The 20,370-nt window shown below is 55.9% G+C and overlaps 1 protein-coding gene across 6 annotated transcripts in view; it reads right to left on the bottom strand.

Moving 5' to 3' along the window:
- Positions 1–4,054: 4,054 nt before the first annotated feature.
- Positions 4,055–20,370, bottom strand: part of PLEKHA6 (pleckstrin homology domain containing A6) — a 136,582-nt gene continuing 120,266 nt past the window's right edge. For 5 of the 6 annotated variants that reach the window (XM_072948389.1, XM_072948392.1, XM_072948393.1 and 2 more), the window contains 14 exons: positions 20,215–20,295; positions 19,777–19,926; positions 18,936–19,031; positions 17,259–17,370; positions 16,500–16,639; positions 15,434–15,583; positions 14,059–14,188; positions 13,741–13,847; positions 12,858–13,034; positions 11,671–11,838; positions 11,457–11,590; positions 10,809–10,954; positions 6,276–6,399; positions 4,055–5,589 (listed from right to left, as the gene is read on the bottom strand). In XM_072948389.1, coding sequence (XP_072804490.1) covers positions 6,284–6,399; positions 10,809–10,954; positions 11,457–11,590; positions 11,671–11,838; positions 12,858–13,034; positions 13,741–13,847; positions 14,059–14,188; positions 15,434–15,583; positions 16,500–16,639; positions 17,259–17,370; positions 18,936–19,031; positions 19,777–19,926; positions 20,215–20,295 — 1,707 coding nt within the window. In that variant the 3' untranslated portion in view covers positions 4,055–5,589; positions 6,276–6,283. The remainder of the gene's footprint in view (positions 5,590–6,275; positions 6,400–10,808; positions 10,955–11,456; positions 11,591–11,670; positions 11,839–12,857; positions 13,035–13,740; positions 13,848–14,058; positions 14,189–15,433; positions 15,584–16,499; positions 16,640–17,258; positions 17,371–18,935; positions 19,032–19,776; positions 19,927–20,214; positions 20,296–20,370) is intronic. The other variant, XM_072948391.1, reaches the window with a different exon arrangement.

Genomic DNA, 20,370 nt, shown 5'->3' with positions numbered 1-20,370 from the left:
CGTTGTCCTGGAGAGGGGCCCCGGCAGGGAGCCTGTCCTGGCCACCACGAGGGGTGCTGAGACAGTGCAGCTACTCCTGGGCTGGAGGAATGGACGCGGGTGGGGGAAGGACACTTCAGAGGGCTGAATGGCAGGGGCCCTGGGGATGTCCTCCAGTAAAGCCTGTGGGGCCAGCAAAGGGGGACCTTGGCAAACAGTCTCCCTCTCCCCTCATCACGCCCCTAAAGGCAGCCATGGGGCCTACACAGTGTCATCACCACCTCTTCACATCTGTAAGTGAATTTGAGTTTTCAAAGTGTTTCTCATCCATTTTTCCACTTGACTTTCTTGAGAGCTCCATAAGATGGTAGATATTACCCCCATTTCACAGATGAGGAAACTGAGACTCAAGAGTTTTAGTGTCTTGTCCAAATCTTCACTCAGCTAGCGATGAGCGGGGCCGGGGGTTGAGCACAACACACTGCCTTCTCTCCCATCAGCCTCGGCAACACAGTGAGCCAGTTCCACACTGGAGGCCTGGGGTAGAGGGGGCGGCGTGGCCCCAGGTTCCTGGCAGCAGCAGGGTCTGAAGCCTGGCTGCCTGCCTGACCCCTCAAAGGGCATTCTGCTGCTTGCTTTTTCGCTTACCGCTCCTGACTACCGCCGGCTTCTGCAAGCCCAGCCGGGCTTGATCAAAGAGCTGATCTGGGCCCGAGGGCGGGGCAGGCCGGCACCTGCAGTATCATCCTTTGGAGAGCAGCCTGCCTTTGTTCATGGGCACAGCGACACCCAGCGATGCCCTGTGTCCTCACATTCCACCTCCTCTCCAAGCCTCTGGCTATACACATATACTTATGTTGTGTGTATGTGTGTGTGTGTGTAATAATGTACACTCTGCTAGCCCTTTAGGGGTGAGAACAGGTGTCCAGCATTCAAAATCAGCCATTAGAACCAGACTGAGGCTAATCAGGAATTATAAGAACTTGCCTTTCTCTCTCCTCTTTCTCAATTTTCTTCTCTTCCTTGAGCCCTTATTGCCTCTGTCTCTCCGCAGACATCCTGCAGAAGCCCAGTGAAGCCTGCCGCTGTCCTGGGCTCTCCTTCCTCTCCCTACTCCCTGCCCCATAGAATTCATGAGGCTTCCTGACTCTGACTCCTCACAGACAGATGTCAAATTGAGCAGCTCCGGTAAAGGCCTTCACACTGAGTGTTAGTAAGGGATAACCACTGAGTACCTGCCAAGAGAAACGAGCCACGAGCACTGAGGCTGGATGGAAAGAATTCTGGCGGCCTTCCTGATCCAGCCCCTGCCCCCACCCCGGCTCGGGTCATACACTTTCCTAAACCCTAAAGCAGAAATACAGGGCAGTGTGTATCAACAAGAAAGGCCGAGACTTCATTTTCTTCTTCTATGCTCTTCCCCTCAGTCTCAGAGATGATTCAGTGGACGATTCCAGGGCCTGAAGCATCTGATACTTCCATTGTACAGGACCTTGGGACAAGCTTTAATCTAGGGTCACCTGGACCAAAATGATGAGCGTGGTGCTGGCAACAAACCGTCATTCTGAGAACCCTGGGATTCCTTCCGGGAAGGGAGGCCACGATGTGCAGCCCAAGGCATGGAGGGAGCAAGTGGTGCATATGCTTTGAACCCAGTGCTCTTAGTCAGGGAAGGCCTGGCCCCAGACCGCCCCCCTCCCCTTTTCCACCAAGCCCATAAATTGCCATGGACCCTGAGGCCAGCCACAGGCAGACACGGACACAGAGTGCCGGAGACACACCACTTGTACAAACCATTTATTTCCTGTATTGGGTTTTTACAAACTGGCAAGATAAGAACGCAGAGCTCACTGGGTGCTTCAGTGCCTGCATCTAAAAAGAATGCTGCTGGGAGGGAAGCAAGCTCTCACCTGTCAGTCCAGTCGTCCCCTCCCTGCGGGGGGGCTCGTCGGCTAGAAGGATGCTAAGGGGCTGCTACGCTGTTTGGTCCCCTGACAGAGATGCCTTCTGTTTATCTAAACTTAACTCTTCTTCTAAGGTCACTTTTATACTGAATAAAGACACTGAGATCATAAAGTTCCTTGGATGGTTTATTGTCTAATACTAGCAAATCAAATTGGCCCCATATGTGCATAAATAGATACATGTATATATATGTATATTTCATATTTTCCTTAGTTTTAAGAGCTGCCAGGTTGGGCGGTGCGTAAAGGGGACAGGAATTCATTCTGTCTTGCTATAGTCAGCCCTGCTTCAACTACATGCCTCTCTCCAAGGCAGGAGAGCACGTGTGTACAGCTTGCGACCTCAGAAAAATCTTTTAAAGTGACAGTATTCGTGTTTGATGACAGATGAATGATCAGGGAGGTAATGGGCTAATTGGGAAGGCCCTAGATTAATAATCAGGGCCATCCCCAGGTGGGTTACTCAGCCCTGGGCTTCCATCTAGCCTCCCTTCATTCATAGCAAGATGGTCTAGGCTGGGAATAGGGTGCCGGTGTCAAAGCTGGGAAGCCAGGCTTCAAATGCTGCCCTGGAGCTCTGTGCTAGATTCCAAAACCCTTGATTCCAGATCCGGACAAAAGACTTGCATTCTGCCCAAATCCCTGCAAGGCAAGAGCCCCCTGCCCACCTCGACAGTCGACACGCAGTTTGGAAGGCTGAGCTGGCTTTGTTCAGGGGCCCAGTAGCAGGGAAGTCCTTGGCAAGGCTGAGATGCACCTTGTCCGTGGGACCCTCTGGGCTGACCTCACAGTCTGGATGCCAGACTGGGGTATCATCCCCTTAACAATGGCCCCCCAGAAGAAAGGTCACAGGGGTCACAGAGATGCCATAGATGTGACCCAGACCAGAGAGGGATCAAGTGTAAAGGAGTGTGAGGAGTCCAAGGAACTTGAATGAGTCTGCACCGGAAGACCAGTGATCCCAAACCATTTCCTTTGGCCATTGCAATGTATCCTGGGTCCATCAAATAATGGGCTGACATTCTCAGTGCTGTCTGGCATAGGCTGCCATTTAACTGTCTGCCCCTTCAGGCAGAGTGATGAAGGAGGGGGTCCAGGAGCACATCTTGGGGGGCTGTGTGCCTGCCAGGGTGCACTTTTGTGCACACATCTGTAAACATTTTCTTCCAGAGGGTTCACATCCAATAACCCTAGAGGGTCACCAAGAGTTGACAGTGTAATCAAATCCTTAGACCAGGACTTGCAAGAGAATGTCCTGCCCTGGTGAGCCACTCTCCGGGTGAGCTCTGGGGACCAGCCCTTTGCAGACTGGGGGAGGGGAGGAAGGAACGGCTGGGCAGGAGGCAAGGGCGGAGGGTTGGACCTAGAGGCAGACACCCCAGTCTTTTTCTATCATTTGCCAATACCATTCAGACATTGCACGTTCTGAAAATAGATTTGCTTTTATAACAAAAGCGTAAAATAGATCTGTCTTAAAATAAGTCTTTCCTCTCCCCTTCTTTGGATCAAAAGGCATGGGGTATGACCACAATATGCGAGGAATGGTGTGGTAAGTAAAGGAGAGAAAAGGGGGCGGGGCTGGGCAGGAGTTCAGGGAAAGGATCTGACCTCCAAACAAATATATATATATATATTACATATACATCTGTAATATGTATAATCTTCAGAAAACATATATTAAGGCATGTAAAGCAACATAAAGAGCCAGCTTTATGAAACAAGAGGTGAGAGAGAGGTGGCAGAGGAGTGGACATTAATCCTTGGTATTTCAAAAAATAATCACTTAAAAAAAAAAAAGAGACAGACCAAAAAGGGGAAGGCATGGGAAGCCCCGAAACATCTGTTTCTTATGGATGGAGAAGATGTGAGAGATGAAGAAGGGAGAGAGGGTTACCTGGGAGCCAACCCCATCTTCCGGTCTATGGGGGAGAAAGGGCAAGTTTGGGGGGCTAGAACTGTGCTAAAGATGGGAGATGCAGCCAAGGGTCATGTTCAAAAAACCTGCCAGAAATGAAGGTAAGTGGAATCCCCTCCATCTGGAATCCCTCAGAAGCATGAGACTATCCTCAGCACCTAGAACAGCGCCTGGTACATAAAAGGTGCTCAATAAGTACTTGTTGAATGACGTGTCATCTTTACTTGCATATGAACCAGTAACTGTCCCAGTCATGGAGGAGTGGAGAGGAACTGGTGGAAGATAAAGTAGTCGTTCTTGGGGCCGCTGGAGGTTGAGCTGAAGTCTCTGGGCAGCAACTCTGGCAAAGAGAAGGCCTAGGGGCCGAGGCTGTTCGGCTTCATTCTCATCCATCCTCTCTGGCTACATTCCTCTCGAGGTGGGCGGGGCCGAGAAGAACGGGCTTTGCTTTTGTCTCTCCACCACTGGCCCTCTGGTGGGGGTGGGCTGTGAGAGCGCCACGCTAGAAGGGACACCTGCCTTACAGCCTCAGTTTGTCCTCATCTGGGATTCCTGGGATGCAGGGGAGGGCCCCAGAACCCGGCCACGTTCCCTTTCCCTGGGACCCACTCCCAGCTGGCCCACAGCACATTCCAGGGGGAAGGAGACAAGATAATGTCACAGAAATGGTTAGGAAAGGCCCCAAGGCTGACCACATCCTCCTTAAGACAGGTCCTTCGCTCTGCTCCTGACCCTGGGATGGGGAGGCCGGCATCAGGCCCAGACCTAGAAAGAGCCGACTCCCAGGCTGCTGCCCCCAGCCCCTCAGCTCACACCGCCATCCCCGCGGCACTGTGGGGTCCTCCTGCTGGCAGCCCTGCCGATCCTGGGGACGAGGTGGGAGGAGCAAAGCTGACAGCCTGGCACTGTACTCGGTACCAGCCTAAGGCTCCATCCTGGGAAAACCAATCCCATGCCCCTTCTCATCTCCATCCTCCTCCTCCTCCTCCTCCTCCTCCTCCTCCTCCTCCTCGTGCATGCTTCCTGCTGCCTCCCTTTCCTCCCACTTTCCTGAGATCTCGCCCTCTCGCTCTGCTCCCTCTTCTCAACCTGCCCTCAGACACTGCACAGACCTGCCGCTCTCTCTCCACAGCCAGCACTGTCCTCTGGGAGCCCAGGAGCCTCTCCCCATCTCTCGTCATCTTGTCTTTGGCTCAGGCAAGGTGGTCAGTCTCCATTGGACCCCAAAGGAGCACCCGTCAGCAGAGATGCGCCAAGACCCTGGGGACAGCTGGGGCAGCAGGGCGGGTTGACGGGGGCGGGGATGATGGCAGGTGCTGTCCTCGGCGTCGGGAGGAGTCCTAAGCTAAGACAGCCCAGGGTCCGTTCCCCATCAGAGCATCTCCTCCATCAGGGAATGTTCCAGCCGGGCCATCACAACCCCAGCCAGAGGCAGGCCTGGGCTCCCTGTGCCGTGGGCATCAGACAGGATGGCGCTGCTCACCCCGCCATCTCGCGCCCTGGCCGAGGACCACCATCTGAGTAGCGAGGGCTTTGGGCCGGGCACCGTGGGTGTGTGGACACTGAGGTGCCCATGCTCCTAGCCTGGCTCCCTGCGGCACTCCCATGGGAGCGCAGAGGCAGGGAGGCCGGGGGGCCAGGGTGCGGAGCCAGGACCTCAGGTGGGCAGAGGTGGGCTTCAGAACGTGGCTCTGTGGAGCTTCATGGCGTTGGCCTTAGCCAGGGCTTGCACTGGAGAAGAAAGATACTGGTAAGAGGCGCTGCACAGGGTGGGGGAGAGGCTCCGGCCCATCCTCCCCGAGAGAAGCCTCGTCCTGCCAACACCTTGTGGAAACCGCCCACCCCCTCGACCCTGAGAGAGGGGCGCAAACAAATAGGAGTCAATTCTTGGTCACTTGCCTGAGGGCGAGAGGCTGCTTGCTAAGGGTGAAGGGACACAGCCTCGGCCTAGAGCTGTCCAACGCTATTTTAACTTATGCTAAAAGCTGGGCGTGATCTGGGAAAAATCAGATCTGGGAGAAGCTGTTTCTGGGGGCTTCTGAGGCAGGACTGCTGTGTGTCTCAACAGACAGAAGGCTTGTTGGCCAACAGGAGGTGCAGGGGCGGGGTGTTGGGAGACCCTCTGGCAGCAGGCAGGAGAGGCCTCAGCTCTGCTCCCTGTCTGCTTCTGGAGAAGTGAAGCCCACGGGCATTGCAGCATCCAAGAAGCGGCCCTGCCAGCGGGCTCTAGCCCAGCACTGCATGGGGATGCTGGCGGGCTCAAGCAGACGGGTGGAAGGGGAAGAGCAGCAAGGGGCGCTGGGGGAGAAGCAATGCCGGACAGAATGAGAGGGTGCACGCGGCTCGACGGGGTGAGGGAAGGGGCCAGTTCCCTGGGGTTCCCTGGGGTGGATGAAGTACAGTAGAAGAGTGCTTACGTCAGAGCTCAGACCCGCATGGCATGGCTGCTGTCGGCGCCCCGTGGGGATTCAGACGATAGGGGGTTGGCTGGTGGAGCCGGGGAGGCAGGGGAGGTGGGAGGGCTTGGGGTGGCACATTGCACTGGAAACAGAAACGAACAGGGAAGTGAATAGGGGCGGTGGGGGCGGGAGGAGGGAGGAGGCTGGGCGCCCAGAGCAAGCGAGGCCCTCCTCCGAGTGCGAGAGTGCGGGGAGCCAGGCGAGAGGCAAGCAGAGAGGAGAGCCGAGCTTGGGAACTTGCTCAAGCTGAAGCTGGTTTCGGGGGCGCCATGGAGGAGAGCATGGGCCCCAGGGGAGACCTGGCCGAATCCAGGCTCTGCTGAGAACCAGTGTGACTGTGGGCGAGGCCGGGCCCCTCTGAGCCTAAGGCTCCCCTTCCATCCATGCGACGGGGAGGGGCACATCCCTCTCCGCTACTGGGAGAGGGTGAGGGATGGCACTTCAGACAGTGATACTGCCAATGGTAATGATGAACAGTGCAGTAAAATCACACTCATCCAAGTCATTGGGCCCCCCTTCAGTGACTCATTCCAAGTGAAGTGATCGCCGTGTTGATCAATTCCATGGCAAAGGAGGCTTCTGACAGGCTTCCAGCCAGTCTGTTAACTTAGGCTGGAGGGTTCAGAAACAGTTCCCCACTGTCACTTGAGACCTCTTTTCATCAATCCAGGAAAGGCAAACTTCAGTCTGCCCCGAAACATCGTTATAAGCCTTAAAGTGGTGACATTTGAATGAATGAGATTTTACTCTATCATCATCATTATTCCATGTTGAGAACAGCAAAGTGAAGGGCGATGAAAGGGGGAGGGGTGTCGCCAGGGGCAGCTCTGCACAGTTCTCTGGACGCTCGTGCGCCCGTGGTGCAGCTGAGAGAGAAGGTCCTCACGCGGGCTCAGAGCAGAACCAGGCCTCAGCCAGCATCACACTGCGTTTCCTCCAAGACAGGGGTCCTGGCATTGACCTTCCCAGTCCCTTGCTTCCCACCTTACCCTGGACCTCATCCTCATCACCTTCCCTGGCCTCTGCGCAAGAGAAAGGGCAGATGCATCTCCTGTTGCACGTCTATGCACATCCGCAGATGTACATAAGACACGCAGTGCTCTCCCCGACAGGACACGGCCCACGGTCTGTGCGCGGGACCTGGCAACACCACACCTTTACGCTGCACATGACTCGGATCCGTGTGCATACGGGCACTTCTGAACCTGTGCCCTGGCACACGACTCAGCGCATTTGTCACTACCCATACAAGCACATCCACAAATGCTTTCAGAACACACATTCATGTGCCTGTCCGTCTGACAGACTCAATGGTTAATTGTCTGGCAATTTCAGCTTCTAAAACAGCCCCCAAATCAAAACCTAAGGAAGGAATAGCTCAAGGAAGCTAAGTAGGTGTTACAACGTAGGTGAGTAATTCCAATTACTCTTCCAGTTCATTCATAGAAGAGCTCCATGGAGTCCAGTTACTCTTATTTATACACAATTCTAATAGGTGCCGACTTGTCGGGTTTCTAGCCCAGAAGAGCTGAGAAACAGGAAAATGGGGAGAGAGAGAGAGGAATTGAGAGACCCACTGACATTTGAAAGAGGCACAAATGAAGAGGGGGGGAGGGTATAGCTCAAGTGGTAGAGCGCATGCTTAGCATGCACGAGGTCTTGGGTTCAATTCCCAGTACCTCCTCTAACCATAAATAAATAAACCTAATTGCCTCCCCCCACCCAAAATATATATAAAAAAAAGAAAGAGGCACAACTGAAAAGAGAAAATCTTTTGTGAAGAGTAGACACAATAATTTTAAAAGTTTGAGAGAATTTAGAAGGGCCACAAACAGACCAGGTGCCAATTACAGCCCCCAAGGGCGTCCCTTCCACAGAGGTCAGCAAAATAAGGAAGTTTATTACGATACTACGTGAGTGAGAGCCAGAAAAATTATGCTAAATACAGCTTCTTCAAGAAGGTAGAAAAATACTAAATCCACACGAGGAACATATCCATCAAAATATGCACTCACATATGCAGCAGACAGGTATGGACAGGTGCGGTATCACAGCTGTGTGTTCACAAGCATCACCGCATCTGCATGCGTACGTAGTCGGTCACACACACATTCATGAGGCTGAGCTCTCCCCATCCTGCACACGTGGGTGTATGTTCACAAACGTGCAATACGTACATTGCACACAACACACACACAAATATGTCAAATCATTCCCCATACTACAAAGAAACCCAATCACACGTAAGTCCGTGCATTCGTAAGCACTGCCTCCACCCACACACACACAGATCTACACCCCAGCAGCTCCCCAGACACCACCTGCACTCACGAATGGGGTCTCCGCACAACACACATAGACATTTTGCACACTCTTATGTTTATACATACTTGCTCCCAAATTTGTACTCAGACATTCCCTCCACTCACACACCACACACATGAACACACACACACACACACACGTACCTACAACCAGTATCACTGCACATGACGTCACACCACACAAACTTAAAGCGGCCTCATTTCCCACATACCTCACACACCAGGTATACAACCCACACCCCCACACCCGGGCACCACAGGGTGTCCGTGCCCGCTGCACCCGCACACGCGCACACACACACACAGGGCCCAGGCCCACCTGCGTGAGCCCGGAAACCATGCTTGCTGTGCCTGGCGGAGCTGTGGCTCTGGGAATCTGGGCCACAGGCCAGGGGCGGTCAGGACAGTGGGCGAAGTCCGAGGTCTAGCCCTGCCACAGTCATTTTTTAAATAGTTGGGGTTTTGGCAAAAGCAAGGTGACCGTTTGCTTTCAGCGCACAGACCCTGAAATGTAAGCCCGTGTGTATCGAGGCGGGGAACTCTGATAAGCTGGGGTGGGCTTTGTTTTCGCGGCACCTTTGGCGGGGGAGCTGCAGCAGAGAGCCAGGGGCTAGGGCAAGGGCAGAGGGGAGTTCTAACAGTGCTGTAAGCTCTAACCCTTAAAACAGGAAGCTGCCTTTTGCCCAGGGCATGTGGAATTTGATCTTTGGACGGTTCATTTTGCAGCCAAACTACAGGATGGTTGACAGAGGCCTCCTTGCAGCCAAACTGGTTCTGCTGCCTTTTGGCTGCAGGATGGGGCTCCCTGAAGCCCATCCCTTCTCGTGCCCTCAACTCCAGCTCAACTGACAGCCTGTGTCTGATCCATCTCCAAGGGATTTCCCTGGCCACCCATTCCAACATCCACGCCACCTTAACTGCTACAAGTTTCTTCCTTAAGGCTTACTTAACTCCCCTTTGTTGTAGCCTGAAACCCTCTGGTTTCTGGAAATATCCATATTTAAAATAGCTAGAAAATCCACCAAAGGTTCCTGTTTCTCCTTCAGCTGTTGCTGTTTCAACTAGTTCTACCACCAGCACCAGCATCACTGCCACTCCTTCTACAGGACTAGCAGTTCCTGAGCAGTTCCTGGCTGGTACGGTGCCAGGTGCTTAGCACGCGCTGTTTCTGATGCTCGCACCACCAGACAGATACTTTGATTCGAATTTGACAGGTGAAGGAACAGAACCTCAGAGAGCCAGAATTCAACAACTCCCCCCGTACCCCAAGTCACCAGCGTGAAACGCCATTCCCTGCACCGTGCGCCCAGCCACCACCCTAATCTGCTCGCTGCCTGATCCGGGTCCAGGCCAGCATCACCGTGACCAGCACAACCGGCCTCTGCCCCGCTCCACCCTCAGCGCTTTCCAGGCTGAGGAGGAGGGAGTGTTCAGTCTCCCAGGCTTCAGACTTAATCGCTGTCCTTCCTCCACCTCGACCCACCCTCCCGTTTACTCAGTCTCTTCCATTCTCCCCCATCACACATTCTCCTCTACTCCGGGGTGCTTCCCCTCGGGCTGGGGGTGGCGGGGGGGGTAAATTAATCCGCTTGACTGCAGCCCCGTAGTGTCTACTCAGATCCACTAGCCTTCGTATCAGTGTGAAGTCGGTTCCTCATACTCATCCTGCTTAGAAAAGTGGGTGTGGGTCAGTAGCCCAGGTGGTGACTGGCTGCCTGTTTCATTTTTCCTTTTTAGTATCTCTTATTTGCATTCCCAAGAATGGGAAGTGGAAGAAAACCCTGGCATGGCTGGCCCTCACCCGCCACGGGCAAATACTTCTGTCTTTCCCAGTTGTGTTCGGTTATCACCTTTTCTCTGGGCCCCTCCTGGACCTGCCCGGGTAGGATGGCTCCCTGAGCTCCCCACATGGCCTCTGGCCACTCCTCCATAAAGCAGTTAGACGGGTCATCACGGCTCTGAGCTCCTGGGTGCCAGCAACTCTGGCCCCTCTGCACCCGCCTGAGCCTCGCACAGTGCCTGGTGCTCAATAAATGCTCAGCCTGCCCTGGAGGAACATCTCTCTGGCCCTGCGCCTCTCTGGCCCCGGCCCCCTTGCCACGCTGGGCCTCCTCCCTACACCTGGCCAGCCGGTCTCCCTGGCGGAGCGAGGCCCAGCCCCTCTCACCAGACAGCATGCGGCCCCGGCGGGAGGCCTCGGTCGCCAGGGCACAGGAGATTTCAATCCGCTTCTCCTGCTCCTGCAGCTGGCTCTCTGAGTCCTGGGGCACGTCCACAAGGTCCCCCTCGCCGATGGGCACCACGTTCTGCATACTGAAGAGGCACAGACACACAGACATGGAGTGGGGACAGGGTGGTTCGACGGGCTCGGGGGGCCTGCAGACTGAGGTTGGCGGAGGGGCCAGGGCCCTGTGAATGTGTAGACTCCAGGTCCCAGCAAGGCTGTCACCAGGGGTGAGTGGGACCCTGGCAGAACACATGTTGGGACCCCTACCTGCAACATTTTTAAATGAATTAGAAAGTTCAAGTGAACATTTAGGGCAGCCTTGCAGGGGGAAAGAAGGCCCCAGAGAGCAGCCCGTCAGTGTGTGCTGGTGACAGCTGTGCTGCAGCCAGTAGGTCTTTTTAGCACCGACGGCAGGGTCCCTGGCCCTGCCGTGTGCCTGGGCCCAGTCCGCTGCCTGGAGCCGCTGCTTCCTGTTGCTGCCTGCTGGGGAGGCGCAGGGCCCCCAAGCACACGGGTCCGGGTGCTGGATTCAGTGGCACTAGGTGCCAGGGTGGGCAGAGGAAGTGGAGGTTCACCAAGGAATGTTACCTGGACTTGGCAATGAGCGTCTTGATCCTCTCCACCTTCTTCTGCTTCTCCTTCAGCTCCTCTGGGCTCAGGGGAGTGTCAGGCTCCAGGTCGATGTACCGTTCAGGGATGAGGACTTTGTCTGGGGTGGAGAGCTGTGGAGGGACCAGGGTCACCGCCTGCATCCCCTCACAGGGTCTCTCCCCCCCCACCGCCCCTCCTAGACCCCGCTCACCTCCTTACTGATGTCCACATCATAGTGCTGGGGCTCCAGCTCCATTTTGCGGAGCCGGGCAATTTCCTCCCGCGGTGTCTCGTAGGCCTGCCCGCCAGGCTCCTCTGCCCGCAGAGCTGCCTCCAGGTTGGAGATGTCCACCTCATGGATGCTGCGGTGACGGCGCACCTGGGGGCGGGCCTGTCATGACCACGCAGGGCCTTTGTCCCACTGCCAGCAGCACCTCCACTGTTCCCCATGCCTCCAGGCAACCCTTCCCACACCTGGGTCCTCCATGTCCCTGTCCAGCACGCCTGACCTGGACAGCACCCCACTGTTCCCACTGCCCCCGCCGCAGACCTGCTCCTTCCATGCTGCTTGTCCAAAGCCTGCTCACCTACCGGGGCCCGGGGGTGAGCTCTCCTCACTCTCCCCCTCAGCACTCCCCTCCCTGCTGTGCCCGTGTTCACACTCGGTGCCACAGATTTTGGGCAGTTGAACCAGTATGTCTTACACTGACGTCTAATCTTTCCATGTGATAGAAATTCCAGTCCACCAACTAGAACGTAACCTGCTTGAAGGCAGGACTTACGGGTTGTAACTTTTCTGTATTGCTGAAATTTAATGGAAAGAAAAACTAGGCAGATGCCTTGGGTATCTGCATTCAATAGCTTTGTGGCCCAGAATGCCCTTAATTTCTCATGACTTTGTTTCCCTATCTCTAAAATATGGAGAATACTTCCTAACCCAGCATTCTTGAAAGACCAAACGGGAGAACGTGACAGGGACTGTGAACGGTACTGCGCCACGCGATGGTGAGATTACGGTCACCTTCGGTAACCCAGCCCAGCGCTAGGCACATAGAAAATGCTCTAGAAACATGTACAAGTGAAGGCTACTTCTGGTGGTAGACTTTGCACTGTCTTCTATCAACTGAATTTTGTAGAACTCATTTCAACCAAAATAATCAAGGCATTCCTTTTAGCGAGTTATTATTCTTGAATCACAAAAAAGGAAACACTTGTTGCAGGTGTCTCTTCCCGTCAGCAGGGAGAAGCCTCCCCCAGGTCTCCCAGGAGCCCAGCTTGGGTCCTCCCCAGCCCCTCCCTTCCAAAGACCTCTTCCCTCCCCGCCACCCCTCCCAGGCTGGCCACACCCCGGGAGCCTGCAGAAGCCGGGCATGCCTGTGGGGGCTGGGAGGACGTTACCACTTTGTAGGCGGGCCGGGTGCTGGGGTCGGGGGCCGGGCTGGCTGGGAGCTGCAGGCTCCTCCGTTTATCCTTCATGGAGCCACTCTGGTGCCTCCGCATGCGGTCGATCTGCTCCTCCACGCTCATCTTGACCTTGCCCTCGCCAGGAAACACAGCACTCTTGGGGCGCTCCTGCTGCAGTGGGAGAATGGGGCTCTACTGGGCGCCTCAGCCCCCACACCCAGCTTTTCATCAGCCTTCATCCCTTAACATTTCCCTTCTCTGGGAAGCCTGCCTGTGATGGGCTGAAGAGTGGACCCCAAAAGGTACGCCCAAGTCCTAACCGCAGTACCTGTGAATGTGACCTTTGGAAATAGGGTCTTTGCAGACGGAATTAAGTTAAGGATCCCAAGATAAGATCTTCCTGAATTAGGGTGAGCCCTAAAGTGAATGATGGGGGTCCTTATAAGAAACAGAAAAAAAAAAAGAAGACACGTAAGAGTAGAAGGTGATGTCTGGATATGGACTTTGGCCTCCACACCGGTGAGCCAATAACCTTCTGTTGTTTTAAGTCACCAAGTCTGCGATGTCTCGTTAACTTCCTAGCAACCCCAGCAAACCACCGCAGTGCCTCGGGTCAGCACGTTTGACTCCGACCACTGACTTTTGCGTTTGTATTTCATCACCAGCACATTATCATCATTTTGTTAAATATTCTCGAATCTTTATTATGTGTATCTTCCTTGTCCCTGGACATGTCTCCTTGAAGGAGAACTCCTTCACTTGCCCCACCTGCCTCTGCCAGCCCTGGGATTCTTGAACAGTGACAGATGGGTGGACACACAGAGGCCCCCAGGCTCCCAGCCCAGCTGGGGCTCTCGGGCCCGCGGGCTGCACTCACCCGGGAGGAGAGTCCATTGGTGAGCATGTTGGTGGTCCTCCTCACCACCCTTGACGGGGTCATCTCTTCATCCGAGGGTGACTTTGTCCGGGGGGGCACAATGCCAACTGCAGGGAGACACAGTAGCCAGCGGGCCTCACAAACAGCAGGAAGTCAGGGACACGGGGGCGCCTGCTTCTCGGAGAGGCTCAGTTCCACCCAGCGTGGAGGTGGAAGACCTCGGGTGGGGAAGCCCCTCTTCGGACGTGAATGAGCACCTCTCTGGGCTCCTCTCTGAGCCTTAGCCTCATGTCTAGGGGAGGACGGGACGGGAGGTACCTTTGTTGAGAGCTGCCTGCTTCTCTGCCTCCACCTCTTGCCTGGTGGGCACAAGGCTGATGTCTTTAGTGGTGTCCAGGGGTGATGTCTGGTGGGGGTCTTTCTTGCTTGGCTCATAGCTTGCCTTGGGCTGGGAAGAAAGAATGAGAGGATGAGTGATGCTAGCACGACCACTGAGAATTTGGCCCCGGTGGTGTTTCTTTTGCAGTGGCTGGAGAGCAAACCCTTATAAACACACGGGGTGGGGAAACTGTGTGCCAGTTGGGGAGTGGGCACCGGAGCCTCCGGCCATGCCACCTGAAGACTGGTGGAAGCGGGGCCATCTTGAGGAATGAGGACTCGGGGGCCCCAGGGAGCCCCTCAGCTGAGGCCCATTGGAGACATCCCTCAGCTTGACCAGCCCTCCTGGCAAACACCAGAAGCACAGATCGTGAGCCAGAGGAGGAATGGCCAGAGGAGGGGACTACAAGGATCTCTGAAAATTCTGTTGGGACCTCACCTAAGACTGGAGCAAAGGAACCAGATGAGCTTTGGGGGAAGGAAAGGGGCATTTAGGTTGTAGGTTCACAGGATCATGTGACCAGAAAGGGACCTCAGACATCATCTGAACCATCCTCTCCTGCAGCTGAAGAATCTGAGTCTCAGTGAGGGGAACACAGAGAGAAGATGAGGCCAGAGGTCAGAATCTTCAGCTCCAGCCCAACTACAGATCATTGGTAAGTCCCACCACCTTTCTCTGTCTGTACAACTGAGGTGACAGTACCTGCCTGCTCTGCCCACCTCAATGGGCAGACCCTCAAGGGTTGTGCATGTTACCAGTAGCTGAGCTTGGGTGACAGTACGGGTTTTCCAATTTTAGCCCTCTTTCTACTCACCATGCAACCTCTTCCAAGCCTAACTGCACATTTCTCCTGGATCTTAGCCAGGGATCCAGGTGAGAGAAGGAGACAGAAGAGGGGAGCAAAGGGTCTCTATCCTTATGCTCAGAGGACGTAGACAAGGCAGAGACATAGACAAGGGGAGAGAGAGAGCAAGAGGTCTGGGGTCTGAGGTGGACAAGAGCAGGAAGGGACTGGATGGCACAGGCGGGGGTTGGGGGAGTGGTCACTGGATTTTCCATCATCAGGTAGGGGGTGGGGCGCAACCCACCACCCACAGCCATGGGCTGCCACGTGGCCACTGTCCATAGGAAGCCAAAAAGGGGGAAAAGGGGACAGTATGAGGGTCTTAATCATCCCTTTCCTCATCCCAGAGTCCAACTGGACAGAAGGCCAGTAGAAGCTGTGGGGACACTGGAATGGGGACAGTGATTCGGTCCCCTGCCTGGCCCTGTTCCCTCCGTCCCTGCCCTCCAGGACCCAAGGGTGCTGGGTACCTGACCCCTGGCTGTCTCGCCACCGCGGTGCCAGGAAGGGGAGGTGGGGTATGGCCAGAGGCGGCTTTCGCTAGGGAGTGGAGGCACGGTGGGAGGAGACTCCAGGGGGACGTAGGCTTTGGGGAGGGGAGGCCGTGGCGGGCCGGGCTCCTGAGGCAGAGAGAAGCCAGAGCGTTAGGAGAGCAAGAGCAGCCGCTGTGAGAGCAGAAGAAAAGAGCATTAGCAGGAGGCAGACAATGACGTGGCTGGAGACAGGGGCGGCCCCCACACCACCGGACCCCCACCCCCGGGCCTGGATGGAGCGCCAGCTCCAGAGCCAACCCTGCCTGGCCTCCAAGGCCCTCCCCTGCTGAGCCCCCACCTGTGCACTGGTCCCCAGTTTTTCTCCAGAGCTCTCTCCTCATCGCCTCCCCGTGACCAGTGGGCACATCCCAGGCCCGCACCTTCGCTCTGCCATCTCTCCTGCCTGTAATGCTCTTTCCCTGGTTCCTCCACCCGTCCCAATGTGTAAGGAACATCAGAGCATTTACAATCTGAACCACATGGCTCAATATTGAGAAATTAGGCCACCATGTTCCAGAGGAGGGCTATTCACTGTGAATCGGTCTTGACCCCCATTGGACGCTGGGTGGGGTCAAGGCCCTCGGGCATCTTTCTGAGAGGGCCTTACACCATGCCTTGCCCAGAGTATAGCCTTGGAAAACACTTGCTGACTGACTAGGAAAATGCTCCCCACACTGACCCGCAACCTTCCCCCCAACGCCGAACAGATCTAGGTTTAAATTCCTGTTAAGTGTTTGGTCTCTTTGCTAACCAGCCTGGTACCCAGGAGACTTCCCTGAAAGGCAACTAAAGATGACAGCTGGAGATGAGAGCAGGTAAAGGAGAAAGCTGGAGGGAAGGTCACCAGACTGGGAGTGAGAATGACCACCTTAGGCTGGGAGACAAAGCCCTAGGACTGGAGGCCTCCGGGGAAGAGATGGGCACAGAATTTGCGTAGTTTCAGGCAAATGAGGACCTGGTCCTCCCTCCCCCACCTACCTTCTACTCCATCATCTCCGCTTACCTCACTGGATCCGGGCTTGGTGGGGGACCCCTGAGAGCCAGATACCAGCGAAAAGGGGCTCAGGGGGCTGGTGAGGCTGGCGGAGCTGAGAGGGCTGGCGGGGCTGTTGGAGCTGTAGGTGGCTGAGGGGCCAAGTCCTCCTTGGGGGAAGCAGAAGAGGAGACAGGTGAGGCAAAGGGAAGTGGTGTGGCCTGGAGTGTGGCTGGGCTCTGCAGGTGGGGGAGGCTGGGGAGGACTTCGTGTCTCAGGGCCACCTGGGTCTGCTGAAGGGACTTAAGACAGGGGCTGGGTGGCAGGCTGGCTGTTGAGAGGTGAGCTGGGCAGGGGAAGATGACGGATGTAAATGACCCTACTGCCTCCAGGTGTCACCGAAAGCCAGCCCAGGGTCCCAGGGCTGAAGGAAGATACTCAGGTAGTGGTCTCACATCACCAACAGGCCCCCGGGCTTAGGGCCTGGTGAGCTGCAGGTGCTCTTTGACCCGTCCTGGGGAGGAGTCTAGATTCAGGATGACAGCATCTCTGATTGGTTTATTCTGGGACGGGGCAGGGGGGTGGTAGACCAGGGAGCCCTACCTGCCTACCATCCCAGGGCCCTGGGGAGAATTCTGGAGCCCCGAAAAGGCCCCGACTGGCTCTGAGCACAGTGCGAGGGCCTGGAGGGAGAGGTGTGAGTTGGCAGGTGTGGGATGAAGGCCAGAGATGCCTGGAGCTTTTCTGGTGAGGCGAGAAGCCCAGGAGGCTGGTGGAGGGAGCACTCACCTCTGTGCTTGGCCGTGTCTGTGCCCCGGGAGGGGTTATTCTTCCTCAGCCCCTCCATCACATCCTGGATCCTCCAGATCTCCTTCTGGATTTGCCGGCTGAGCACCTCATTCTGAAACAGCCACAGAGCAGGTCAAAGGAAGTGACTGCTAAGGAGCACCCCAGCCTTCTCCCCCATCGGGTTGGACCAGCGGTAGGTAGGAGCCTGCACGCGCACACACACCCTGCCCCACTGGTTCCTCCAACACATTTATCTTTCTCGGGGGCAGCCTCTGCCTCTTCAGCGTCTACGAAACAGAGCTCTGGAATTGCCCGAGAACAGGGCTCTGTCATCACAGTAAAAAGCCCGTCTGGGTAAACATGTGGTTTCAGAATCAAGAGAGTGAGGACCTGCCCCTCTGATTCTGTGCCCCACCCCTCAAGGGGGGCTCAGGGTGGTCTTGGAGCGAGTGCCCCTCTGGGTTGACACTTGATGGTGACCTATTTTCCAGGGGCGAGAGCTTCTAGTTTATTGTCTTTTTTTTTCCATCCAAATAGCCCTTTTGTAATACCTACACTCAACCTACACACATGAATTCTATTCAGTTACAGTGTCCACTCTTTGAAAAATTACAGCTACATTTTATGTAGCATCTCCCCACCGCACACCTGTGCTGAGTGCCCTGCAGACACGAGTTCACTGTGGCTGCCACACTGCACACGTCTCCGAGGCAAGGGCAGAGGCTGGCCCCCCTTCAGAGGTGCAGAGGCTCACACCCTGGGCTGTCTGTTAGTAAGCAGTGCGACCACCATCTGAATCGGGGTCTGTTTGGCTCAAGAGCTGGTGCTCTCGACCACGACACTATCCTGCCTCCTAAAATGTGCATGTTGACAGTGAGGCTTGCTCAAGGGACGTGGGTGGCATTTGGGGCCCCTGGTTCGGAGGCCCTTCTCCCCACCCACCTAACCAGCTGCCAGGTTGGTGGTGGGTTTTGTTACCAGGATGGAAACAGGAAGAAAATGGGGGAAACCAGGGTGTTAACTGCATCAGAGAGACAGAGCTTGCCAAGGGAGCTGGAGGAAGGGCAGAGCCCAGGGAGAGAAAAGACAGAGGGAGGAAAAGATGAAGAATGCCCCCAGAATGTCCATCTTCCTGCCTCCAAGCAGAGTGTTTCTGACCCACCTCCGAAAGGAGGACCTCTGTCCCATCTAAACCCCCCCCCCAGTGGATCATCCCCACACTGTGATCTCTTCTGATGTCACCAGGGAGATTTGTATTTATATTTCTACCTGGGGTCTGGCCGGTCTGGGGAAGGGGACACAGAGGGAAGGGAGAGGGCACGGGGCAGAGACACTCTGATGACAGCACAGGCCTCCTAGGAGGCCCAGCAGCCCATCCTGCTGGTAAATCCTTTCAGTCATAAAGCACCTTACTTCTAGTCTCCCATGCTGTGGCTTTCCCTCTCCCCCCGTGATCTGACGGAACCAAAGGGGAATCTCACACTATCTTCACCCTGGAACTCAAAGAGTCTATTTTAAGACGCCCTAGCCTTGTCTTTTGTCTTGGGACCAACTCCTTGTCTCAAGTCTCTGAAAGCTCTAAAGCAGGAAAGCAAGCCACTTTGGTCCCTTTGGGCCAAAAGGACAAAGGAGGGCCCGCGGCCCCCAGCAGCCCGCCTGCCTGGGGGCCCTCTTCACCTGGAGGTCCAAGCTGAGCTGCTCCCAGAGCTCGTCATGCAGGGCGGAGACCTCTGACTCCAGGCCCTCGTATTCCACGGTGCTGTTCGCCAGGGCCTGCGGGGTGGGGGTGTGTGGGGGATGCTCACTGAGAAGCTGCAAGTGCCAAACCAGCTCCTCGTCCTGCCTCAGGGCCTGGGGCCCGGGTACCTGGGGTCTGGCCGGTCTGGGGAGGAGGACACAGAGGTACGGGAGAGGGCACGGGGCGGGGACACTCTGATGACAGCAAAACACTGGCCTTCTAGGAGACACAACAGCCCATCCCTCTGCACGCTAAAGAGAGGAAATGGAAGACTCTCCACGTGGCAGGCAGGAAAGAGCCAGATGTGGCTGCTCTCAGGAGGTTAGAGACCTTCCTCCTCTCTGCGCCACGTTTTCCTGCAGCCTTTGCTGCTGCCCCCAGAGCTATTCCCCAGGTAGTCTGTGCTGGGGGCTCTGCCCTGCGCGCGCTGGGAGGTAACTGGGCAGCATGTTGCCGGTGCCCTGGTTCCCCAGGAGAGAAGAGGAGGTGGGCAGCAGAGCTGTCAGAGCAGCCAAGGAAGTAGGTGCCCCTCGACTTTGCGTGTGCTGAACGAGTCCTGCTGCAGGTACGGCTTTTGGGAAACGAGCTAGTCTCCCAGGGACAAGTAGGCTGGCGTGTTTGCTGCCCCTTTGCAAGGCAGCGTTAAGTGTCACACCGCTCCCAGAGAGGCACCCTGCCCGTGCCCTCCGAGGAGAATCGGGGTTAGGAGAGCGCAGCCTGGAAGGGGTGGCTGCCCGCTGGCGCCGACCGGGGCTGGGGGCACAGAGCCGGCCCCGGTACCGTAGTGGCCTGCGACAGCTCCACCCGGATGTTGATCAGCTGGTTCTGCAGCGACTCCTTCTTGTGCAGCAGCTTCTCCGGGTAGGCGGGCTGGCTTCCAAACATCTCCAGCTCCTGGTGGGTCCCCATCAAGGCACTTTCCAGGCTCTCCTGAAGAACGGCAGGGAGATGGCTGTGAGCAGCCCTGATATCTCCTCTCGGGGACTTGGAGCAGCTGAGGCCTGAGCCTTAGGGGTTCCGCCAGGCAGCTTAGTGGAGGTGGTCCTCACACTAGCTCAGGTCCCCAGAGGAGCTTCAGCACTTCCAACTAAGAGTAGGACAGAAGCTTAAGAAAGGACAAAGCTTCGTCAGCTTAGTCAGGATAGAGACAGCAACCCGCACCTTCTCCAGGCCAGTCCCCCCATGTGCCCCCATTCACGGCCACCTCACAGATCTCACCTTCTCAGCTCGGAGCTGCTGCACCAGCCGGTCCTGCTCCCTCACCACCTTGTTCTGCTCACATAACTTGCCCAGCAGCTTCTGGGGTCCCGAGGGGGTGGGGGGAAGGGAAGGAGAGAGAAGGAGTGAAGGACATGGTTTGATGGGGACCCGGGA

Source organism: Vicugna pacos, chromosome 23 (genome assembly GCF_048564905.1).
Source record: "Vicugna pacos chromosome 23, VicPac4, whole genome shotgun sequence".
Lineage (NCBI taxonomy): Eukaryota > Metazoa > Chordata > Mammalia > Artiodactyla > Camelidae > Vicugna > Vicugna pacos.
The sequence above is the reverse complement of the archived record's forward strand: the minus strand, read 5'-3'. Positions and strand labels throughout refer to the sequence as shown.